The sequence below is a fragment of the Drosophila eugracilis genome, unplaced genomic scaffold (assembly GCF_018153835.1).
Source record: "Drosophila eugracilis isolate 14026-0451.02 unplaced genomic scaffold, ASM1815383v1 contig_2147, whole genome shotgun sequence".
Classification (NCBI taxonomy): Eukaryota; Metazoa; Arthropoda; class Insecta; order Diptera; family Drosophilidae; genus Drosophila; species Drosophila eugracilis.
This window is the reverse complement of record NW_024573030.1, coordinates 2,181,557-2,192,760: the sequence shown is the minus strand read 5'-3', so window position 1 is coordinate 2,192,760 and position 11,204 is coordinate 2,181,557. Positions and strand designations below refer to the sequence as shown.

General features: G+C 33.2%; 1 protein-coding gene across 18 annotated transcripts in view; it reads right to left on the bottom strand.

The window, feature by feature from the left end:
- LOC108104379 (small conductance calcium-activated potassium channel protein) overlaps positions 1-11,204 on the bottom strand; it is a 68,746-nt gene continuing 57,542 nt past the window's right edge. For 15 of the 18 annotated variants that reach the window (XM_017210400.2, XM_017210403.2, XM_041818057.1 and 12 more), the window contains 6 exons: positions 9,055-9,165; positions 8,724-8,851; positions 7,091-7,160; positions 6,384-6,485; positions 6,097-6,269; positions 3,516-5,254 (listed from right to left, as the gene is read on the bottom strand). In XM_017210400.2, the coding sequence (XP_017065889.1) occupies positions 5,089-5,254; positions 6,097-6,269; positions 6,384-6,485; positions 7,091-7,160; positions 8,724-8,851; positions 9,055-9,165 (750 nt within the window). In that variant the 3' untranslated portion in view covers positions 3,516-5,088. Of the gene's footprint in view, positions 804-3,515; positions 5,255-6,096; positions 6,270-6,383; positions 6,486-7,090; positions 7,161-8,723; positions 8,852-9,054; positions 9,166-11,204 lie in introns of those variants that run through there. The other 3 variants (XM_017210408.2, XM_017210410.2, XM_017210409.2) reach the window with 3 other exon arrangements.

The following is an 11,204-nucleotide window of genomic DNA, read 5'->3' as shown; positions in this document are numbered from 1 at the left end:
TTAGTTTACTTCAATTTTAGCATTAGGTTAGGCTTTAATTTAGGTTTGGTTTTAGTTTTAGTTGACATTCATTTACCTTTAGTTAAGTTTTTTGGGTTCTATTAGTTTTTCATCTCCTTGTTTAATTCATGCAATGCATTCTAGTTTACTTATCTTTTCTTTTCTTTTGTTTTTTCTTTTTGTTTTTTTTTAATAAAAAATTGTTCGCCTTCCTCTTAGATGTTTATTGTTTAGTTTTAACATAATAATTGTTTTTCCATTTTGGGTTTTTTTCTTATTACTTTGTTGTTAATAAATTGGTCTTTGCTTCGGCTTTCGATTTAGCTACTGAATACATTACTATAATACATATAAAGTCAAATATGATCTTATTAGTGTGGGGTTTTGTTTTTTTGTTTTTTTGGTTTTTTGGGTTTGGTATAGACCTCATAGACCGTCTGTACATGTATATACGAGTATATGTGTGTTGTATATCTAGATATTGTATATGTAACCTTATATATTTTGCATACCTCGATTTAGTTAGGCGCGTGGGAGTAGGGATTTTTGGGGGGCAATGGTTGGGAGGAGAACCCTTTCTAATTCCTAGCGTGTAAACTCGCCAAAATGGCTGCTTCCTCATATCATCCGGTTCGAAACGTTTTTATAAACACGAATCCAGTTTTTCGTTTGCCTTTTGGTTATCAGTTAGTAGCATTGGCATTTGGCTGGGCTATATGTATGTTCTATTGGACCTGGTTTGGCTAGACGATTTCTGCGGTAGAAGCGTGATTCTCGAAGTACCCCTTGAGCTCTACGATTCGCTGAAGAAAAACAAGAATATATATTTCGATTCGGGTTGTACAACGTTGAAAAAAGCCACAAACATAAATGCACAATACACACAGAAAGCTGGACACATGGGACCCGGACCTCAATGATGATGTTCTATGAAAGTCAACAAAGGACATTGTGCATTTCGATCCTTAAGATGTGTTCTTTCTCATGTTGTTGTTTTTGTTTTCTTTTTTTTTTTGCATATCCCAGCTCAAAGGCGGCTAAATATCTTCGGTTTTATAAATTGTTACTGCTGTGGATTTAGTTTCTTGTAGGAATTTTTCACATTAGTTGGTTTTGCGTTTGCTTTCTCGTTATTTTGGTTTTCAATTTCATTTCGTTTTTTTTGGTTTTCTTTGCTTGGTATTTTGTATAATAAAGACCTGTCTTTGGAAATTCGGTCCCTCATATCAAAGTTTTTTTTGGTTTTTATCTCGTGTTTAAAGGTATTTTTGTGGGGCTTAGGAAACCAGTTCAAACGGGAATTTGATCTTGTACCAATTATTCAATTCAATTCGATTTGATTTGATTTCGTATATCGTTTTAATTGTTAATCGTATATCGATCATTGTTCAGTATTATTCTGCGTATTTGTTTTAAATTGTTGTAGAGTTGAAACCCAAATATGTATGAATACATAACGTTAAAGCTGGGCTCATTCCATATCTTGTATCTGAATCTGAAGTGTTCTTGTTCTGTGTGTGTTTTCTTTTTGGGTGTCTCTTCCGATATTTATCGATCTGTTTAGTTTTGTTCTGATCTGTTTCGGTCTCTGTTTGAGTTTCTGTTTCTGTTTCTCTTCTGTTCTGTTTCAGTTTCTGTTTCTGTTTCTGTTCTGTTTGGTGTGTTGTCGTCTTGTGTTGATCTTTGTTATTTATTGTGATAAAGCTATTTTGACAGCAGTCTTGAACGTTCTTTTCAATTTAAATATTCAATATTATAAATAGGTATACACACATTTGTTTAAGGGTTCATTTAGTTGGTTTGTTGTTTGTTGTTTGTTCTCCTTTGTCTGGGATTTTCTTGTTGTTGTTGTTGTATATAAGTTAAGACCTATCAGACAGTTGGGGAAACTTTTTGGTTAGGGGATTTCATCTTTGCTTTTGGTTTGTTTTCTTTTCTTTTTCTTCTTTTTGTCAAATCAAACTAAAGCCTGGGGTTTTTGGAGATGTGGTTAAAATCAATATGGCAAAATTTCGATACATTTAGTTGGCTTAAGTGGACTGTATCCTATGGCTATATAATCTATAGTTTACAGATATTTTGATCCTTTCTGGCCCTGGTTCTGTATAATATGCAGAGTCTGTCATACTGACTGAGGGAATTGTGGGGGAGGTGGTGGTGTGGTGGCAGGACAGGGGACTTATTATTTTTTTTTGGTGGAGAGAGGGGTGTGGTGTGGAGATGGGGGCACGATTTGGGGAATTCAGTTGTATATCTCTTTTTGCCTTCCATTTTTTGGGATCCTAACAAAGCGTTAGAAGGTTTGCACATTACCTAATTGTTTGGTTTTTTTTTTTGGTTTGGTATTCTTTCTTTAAATAACTTCGATGCTCTCAGTTAATACTTTATAGTAAGTATATATATATATAGTATATATAATGTTCCTTTTAGAATCTTTAGAAAATCTTTACGTAGCTCGGCCACTTCTGCTATTATGTCTATACTATATTCTGCTCTACACATTTCAATTTCTCATTTTTATTATTTCAATTTCAATTTCAATATCAATTTCAATTTCAATTTCAATTTCAATTTCAATTTCAATTTCAATTTCAATTTCAATTTCAATTTCAATTTCAATATCAATTTCAATATCAATTTCAATTTCAATTTCAATTTCAATTTCAATTTTAATTTCAATTTCAATTTCAATTTCAATTTCAATATCAATTTCAATTTCAATTTCAATTTCAATTTCAATTTCAATTTCAATTTCAATTTCAATTTCAATTTCAATTTCAATTTCAATTTCAATTTCAATTTCAATTTCAATTCGCTTCCTTCTCTGTTCGGTTCTATATATATTTTCTATCTGGAGCTTGTAGTTTGTTCCGTTGTTACACATTTACCAGCTAGTTTGTATATTAATGCGAATACCTTTAATATGTTACAAAATTTCAATTAAAATTGTTTCACTTTAGTACGTAGACTATACTAAGTAGTTACTTTTTGTTTTCTTTTGTTTATCTTTGTTCGATTTCTTCGCATTTGTTACTACTATATATATATATATCATCTCATCGTCATCGTCATCGTCAACTCCATTCGAAAGCTATTCAGGTTCTTAATTGAGTTCATAATTCTTGGTAGAAAAGAATAGGCGAAAAAACAACAACAACGAAAAATATATATGTATATATACTATATATATTTGTTTGTTTGTTGGTTTTGCAATATATATATATATGTGTAGAAAAAGAAGACAACAACAAACGTGTTTCCTTTAAACTTGTTTCGTTTAGTTTAGTTAAAGCCAGAGCTAGTAGATGTTAAGTAAGAACTCTCTCATTTTTGTGTGTGGTTTTGTGTTTGTTTTAAATTTTATCCTCGGATTTTTCGTAGTTTTTCTATGTTTGCGTTTTGTTTTTTGTTTCTCTCTTATCTTTTAGTATTTTTGGTTTTCTGGTTTCGCTGTTTTCTAAATCTCGTAACATACATTTTACAGTTAGATAGTTTTTCATTGTTCTTGATTGTGGTTTTTTTTTTTTTTTTGTTTTACTTTGTTTTGTATATAATTGTTGGGGTTTTAATAGGTTGTTCGTATGCTTTTCCTACTTGCCTTCTTTGCACACTCACTCTTACATGCACACACACACACACATACAGTCAGGTCAGACATACATCCTTCGGATACAGAGACATATATATATAATTTAAACACACACTTTGGACAGACGGACACTAGAATTAGCCATGTTCGTGGATGTATTGCTGTTGGTTGGTTGCACCAGAAACGGAAGTGCCAAGAAGGGGATCTTTGAAACGGGGCTTATGTGGATTTTGCAGTTCTATATAAGGGTTATACAGATATTTACGGTGCCAGATTCTTAGGGCTTGTCTATCTTGCTATATCTTTCTGCTTTCTGAGCTTTTTTCGTATTCGTTTTGTTTACTTCGATTCTACATGCTGTTGTCCTATGATCTATTTCCTATAGGCTCTTATTTCCTAATCATGCTCGCCCTGTACACTCCCATTCTCATAAACACTTACAAACACACACACACACACACAGACACAGACTCTATGCTATGTTTTGTTATATGTTTTTTGTTTTAGTATGCAAGTACAGGCTGGCCTGGCCCAAGGTGAATTATTACAAATACGTTTAGCCTAAAACTTAGAAAAAAAAAATTGTATATATATGTATACATATATTCATTTTGTTTTAGTTTTCATTTTTGGTTTTGTGGGCTATACATATATCCAAAGACATATATAGATATATATATATAGTAGATGTGTGTATGTGTATGTGTGTGTGTGTGTGTGTATTATGTATATATTATATGTATATGCTAACATTTGACTTTTTTTCTCATCTCGAAGAGGCTTATTTACAAAAGGCCGAGTTCGAAATTCGACTTGTAGAATTACTAATATTACTATATTACCACTATTATTACTACTATCACTATTAACTAACACTATTAACTACTATTATTGCATACACGTTCTCTTTTCCTAGTAAACTTATTCGAGGCAATCGCCGGCTTGCCACTCTCCGTCGTAATCGTTTCATTCATCGTTATCGATTTGACAATGCCAACGGTTCCGGCCATTGAACTACCACTTCCTGTCCCTGTGAATGCAGGCGTTGAACTCGATGGCGGTACTATACCACCACCACCACCTATTATAGCCGTCACATTCTGCTGATCGGGCGAACTGTTGCTATTCGTATTGGTATTTGCCAACGATTCGGCATCTTCGGGTATTGGTATTATCTCCCTTTCCATTTCCATTTCCCTTTCCCGATCACTTATAGAATGCAAAATGTGTGATTCCTGCGATTGTGACGATAATAATTTCGCTTTCGATTTCGATTGCGATTGCGATAACGACGGCGATTGGACGACACGTTGCCTCAGCGCTGTCTCGGCCATTACGAATTCGGGTTTAGACTTTGACGTAGACATTGATGTTGATGTTAATGTTGATCTTTGGTGTGCGGTTGATGATGATGATGATGTTGGCCAGCATCGTTCCGCCGGCCTTATTGTTAGCATCTCGATGTTAATCACGGAGTTGGAGCGCTCTCTTTCTGATATTCAGCTGCCGTATTTGTTGGAAGATGCGTAGCTATTAACTGCAGATCCATTTGATGGCATGTGAGTATCAGGCACTAAATGTGGTGTTCTACTAGATATAGGTGGCAAAATAGGGCTTGTTGGCCAATGGTAAGTAGCAGCGGCGTTATTGGATGAGGGAACACTTCTATGCAAAAAGCAGTATGTTAATTGTCGTTATCAAGTACGCTTTTTCAAAAATAAATCAAATTTTCTTTGTTGTTGTTTTTTTTTTAAATGGCAATGTTTTGATTCGATGCAAATCATGAAATGTCAGAGTGATGGAAAGCCATGAAGAGTCAATCAAAAGAAAAAATCAATCAGTAAATTGAAAGCCCTAAAAGTAAGTGTTCGTCCAGAGGTTGGAAAAATAAACTCAACACAATTCATAAGCAAACTAAAAATGAAAAAAAAGTATAGTTATTGTTTAAGATTTTTGCCCTTTTCCTTGTTAATATATAATATATAATTTCCTCAATCACAGTCCTAACTAATCACTTGAATCTTGCATAGAAGACGGAATAGGTTTCTCTTTAGTTTATTTATTTTTTTTGGGGTAGCCACAGGGATTTTGGGATGTAATTTGGAGGGAATCAAGTGTGTGCAATGGACAACTACGGTATATATAAATATTTACAAATGAGTACGCAAGATGACAGGATGGATGGGTTAGGGGGATGTAACTGGGTTAGCTTGGGGCAGCTGTGGGGGAACCCCGATATTCCCGGCAAGGAGGCAAACGACGACTCACAGACAACGAACAAAAAAACAAATTGAAATGACAGGCACAAGTCTCGCTTTAATGATAAAGACATATGGTATGTGTGTGTGTGTGTGGTTGAGAGTGTCTTTGGTGTATGGATGAGGATAATGGACATGGCTCATATATATAAATATAAGTATAAAGATAGATAGATAGACAGAAACAGACAGAGACAGAGACAGAGAGAGAGAGAGAGAGAGGCGAGAAAAAGAGATGGGTTGACTCACCTAGAATGGGGAAACAGCATTGGTGCTGCATTGAACATCGATTGGGGCGTTGGCGCTTGAATGGGTGCAACTGCAGCTGTATCTGGATGTAAAAAGTTCCGCCTTTGCTCGATCCGCTCCTGGTGCTGGGTCAGACATCGAGACAATAGGTCTGGAAGGCTTTCCATGTGCTCCTGCAATACAAATATTTTAACAAGTGTGTATGTGTGTTGTGTGGCGAGTGTGAGAGAGTGTGGGTTCGTTGGTTGCTTTTTACTAAATCACACTCTTCCGATTGTTTGTCATACTTGTATGCTCTGCATTTTGTCCTCTAGGTTGGTTAGACGCTCCTCGATGGCATCCTGACGGCTAGACATGTCCGATATTATCTCGTAGACCGTGTTTTGTGTCTGCGAATGGTATTCACACAATCACAAACATGCATTTGCCCATCAACTTACATACAATTGAAGTGTTTTTTTCATTCGTAATGCTGTACAGTCGAACTTCGATAAATTAAACGAATAGTGAAAGCTTTGAATGTATTTAAACTGTTTAGCTTAATTTATACAAAAATTATAATTATCGAATATTATGTTATCGAAAATATCAAGTTGATTATCGATTAATACATTGATGCATACATAATAATCGATTATAATGATATCGAAAATATTAAGTTAGATATCGATTAATACATTAATACATACATAATAATCGATAAATATGCTATCGAAAATATCAAGTTGGTTATCGATTAAACATTAATACATAAATAATAATTGATTATTATGTTATCGAAAATATCAAGTTGGTTATCGATTAATACAAACATAATAATCGATTATTGTGTTGTCGACAATATTAAGTTAGATATCGATTAATACATTAATACATACATAATAATCGATTATTATGTTATCGAAAATATCAAGTTGGTTATCGATTAATACATTTTATTTAAAGAAAGTTCGACTGTGTAATATGCATAAATATATATTTGTTTTCTAGCTACCTTGGCCATATCAGTTATTGTATTGGCATTATCCATTAGTTTGCGCTGATCCATTTTAACTTTTCGCAACCTGCATCGCATTGGAAGAGTCATCAATATTACAGAGAATATTATTTAAGTACAAAAAGTTCGCCAACACATACAAACTAAGCGCGTAATTAAGTTTTTTTTTTCAAAATTACAAAATACATTTTTTTTTATTTTATTTGATTTTTTTTTAGTGATTTTGCGTTTCGTCTAGACGAAAACTTTCGCTTTCCATCCAGAAAAATCACTTTAATATATAATATATATAGAAATCGGACAAAGAGTTAACAATGAGTTTCGAAACCTTAAGGGAATAATATCATTAAGATAAACTTAAATACTCTTGCTTAGAGGTATGACCTTACTAAGACCTTTTAAACCAAACGAAATATCAATTATTTTCCTTTAAAGTTTCGAATCGCAATGCTGGATAGATAGATTATCGATTCACTGAAATTATTATTTATTTAATTATTATTATATTTGTTTTTTTTTTTTTTTTTTGGTGTATATAGAATTTGTTGTGCCGTAGTTGATAGATAGATTACATAAAGGAGTAAGAAAAAAATCCATATTTCTTTTCGGGCGTTAAAATTGCAGAAAATCGTATCGTGAAAGTATCATCATATCATTCGGCTGATCCCTGAGCCATTCCCCAAGGCGATTTGAAAAAAAAGAAAATGAACAAGATGAGGACTAAGACGAGTCACAGGTTTTCTTTTTTGGAACAGGTTCAGCAGCTTTTTAGACAGATTACAAAAATGTCGGGTGTTAGGAATGTCATGAAATGCTGTGAAATGAGTTTAAGTTAGTAAAATGATTGATATGATATTATGATTATTATGGTCACTAGGCAAAAGCACAGATGGTATTGCGATAGTTTTAGATACGAGATTCTAGAATATTTAACGCAGCATGCTAGGTTATGTGGCTAGTCTCGGTTATATTGCATAACGTAAAAACAGGGCTTTACAACCTATTTACAGGCTAGTAAAACGAGTTCAATCATTTGTTTGGTTTTCAACATTTCAGTTTAGTACTTGGTAATTATCGTTTTTAGTATTTTGATTAGTTTCGTTTTTTGGTTTCGTTTTTTTGGGTTATATATTTATTATTTTTCATACGGATGTATATACAAAATTCTGATGAATGGCTTTCCCAAAGCTTTTCTACGTTTATTGATGGGCACAAAGATGAGTCTCTAATTATGATATTTTCGGGGAGCATTTTGGACGGGAAACAAGGACAGGATTTGTTTTGTTGTTTTTTAAACTAATCTGACAAACATATAACGTACAAATATACAAATGAGAGTTAGTTAAATAAAGAGAGAGCTAGAGAGAGAGAGAGAGAAAGACAGAAAAGAGACAGAACATAAACGAACAGAGACGGACAATGATTTTTTCCCCAAAAATACTACCCTCTATTCAATCTGATATCATTTGGACTCTTAGTTAGGCACTCTTTCTTTTTCTTTTTTCTTGCTTTAATCGTTTTAAGTTATTATCTTTCGGTTTGATTGGCATTTGTTCTTAGGTTGGTTGGTTGTTGTTTTTTTTTTTTTTTGGTTGATTGGTTTTGTTGATAGATCTCTAAAAATACTCACGCATATATAGCTAGAAGGAACTTTCTTTGGTGGGTTCTTACACGGCCGGGATTAACCCGTTTTACTAGTCTTGTATGTTTGTAAATGAGCCAAGTTTCACGCAGAACATTCGCCGCAGCATTTTTCAGCTAAATTTTGGTCCAAAGAAGAAACGTATACAAAGGTAATTAGAATGCAATATGAATTATATATATGTGTGATGATATGATGATTTGATTTTGTATATGTCTTTTGTTGGTTATAGTATATAAGGTAGGTGGTATATCTCTGGTTTTGGTCAGTCGGTCGCATCGAATCAGAACAGATCAGAGTGTTGGAACACGATCAATACCCGTTTGGTCAACTGCGTGTCCATCATGAAGTTGTGCACATGCTTCTCGGCACGGGTCAGCTCCAGTTTCCGGGAAACTACGGCCACAAGTAGAGCCGTACAGCCGGCGCCCTGTAATGACGATTTGAATTTCGATGAGTTTTGGGCATTAGAAATTTTAAATTAAAAAAGCTCTCTCAACTGAGGTGAGTTTCGATCTGATCGAAGATCTGAGGGGATCTGGGATCTAGGATCTTGGATCACCGGACACCCAACTAAGGGAGGAGTGAAAGAAAATTGCCTTGAATTTAGTTTCCTAAGCTGTCCCCCTTTTAAAATTTAAGTTTATTAACTGATTAAATGATTTTATGTATCGAAATATCTTTACTGATAAAAATGCTTTAAATAGGGATTGGGAAATTGAAGTAAGTTTAAGTATCATCCAGAAACCACATATTAAAACCCACCCAAATTATAGATAATTACTTGTGATATATCTAAGGGCAAATTTGGCAAATCGTACTCTGAGCTAGAAAAGAATGTCCCCAAATTAGCTGAAATTGGCAACTGGTCGAAGGCAATTTTCTTAATAGTAACACAATTGCACTCATTTTCTTTGATGTTAGTTTTTATTTTCCTTTTTCTTTTTTTTTCGTCTTTCCATTGGGGTAGTTTTTAGGTTTTAGGGATTGGGGGGGTTGGAGGGAGAGTTGGGTGCCCGGCCATCTGTAATGTCAGTTGGTTATTTTCACTTTTGTTTTATGCATTCAAAATGAAAGTTGCTTTTTGGTTTATCAAGTTATATAGTCCAGAACTTTTGTTGCTGCTCTCACAATATAGATATAGTAATTTCATGGATGTTACAACATGTATACTCGTATATATGTTATGTTTCAGTTTTTCTTTTAGATTTTTCTTCTTTTCTTTTTTTTTTTTCTTTGTATTTCTTCTTTTTTTTTTTTGTTCACTTTGTTATTTTTGGTTTGCTTCTCCGATGGTTGAACGATTAATGGGTGAGTGGGTTTAATGAGTATATGGATGATTAGATGACTTCCTACTAATTGATATTACAATATAGATGTATACATATATATATATACAGATATATATATATATATATATATATATATATAGAGAGAGAGAGAGAGAGAGAGAGAGGGATTGGAATGCAGCAACTTTAGTTAGTCTTTTAGTTAGTTCGAATTTAGAGATACAGAATTGGATGTGGGTGGTTTTTTAGATTCGGATTAGATTTATATCAAACAGAGTTCATGGATTCGGGGGGCATATATGTAATACAACGATTAGGGGGTGTCTGGCAGAGAGTTACATACACACATAGTTACGAAATACAATTAGCTAGGTAACAAAGTTGAAAACCATAAATCACAATTCATAGTTTAGAAAAGGAAATATCTATCATAGCTTGATTTATTTGTTAATATTTTTAAGTTGATTTTTCAATTTTTTGGCCACTACAACATGATAAATATCTCAAAAAAAAGAGTCTAAGATATAAGCAGATAGTCTTTAAAGGCTTATTAGATGTAGGTAAGGAAATCGAAATATAGTTATATTAATGTATATATATATAAAGAGAGAGAGAGAGCGAGAGTTAGAAAAGGAAAGTAAGCCACACAAAAGCAGAATTGGTTACTAAAAAAATGGCAGAAAGATAGAAGTATTGGAAAATATATATATTTTTTTTAAATCGTTTATAAGCACTATTCGCTAAACTGGAAGCTATTTATTTATAATCCTTGCGCTGCTCTTAAATATTTTAAAAAAGGATTCCGTTTTTAAAAAGTTTGCTCAATCTGATCTCAGTTTGGCCTATCAAACATGCGATTATCTCTCCTCAAATCAAAGTTTTTAAGCTCCTTTTTTTTTGTTAATTTTTCTTTTTTTTTTTTTTTTGGTGATTCAACTAAGTTTTTTTGATATATGTATATGTACAGTTAGCTAGGAATATGTTTAGATTTATATATATATATAATTTTTGTTGTGTTCTTTTTTTGTTTTTTTTTAAGTGGCGGCGAGGGGCGGTTGTGGTGGGCGGGTAAAACATTCGTATGCAGTTTATGTAATTATTTACACGTGATTTCAGTTCAGTTTAGGTTTTTTTTTTCTGAAAGATCTTTATATTTTCTTTTGATATATATATTTTTTGA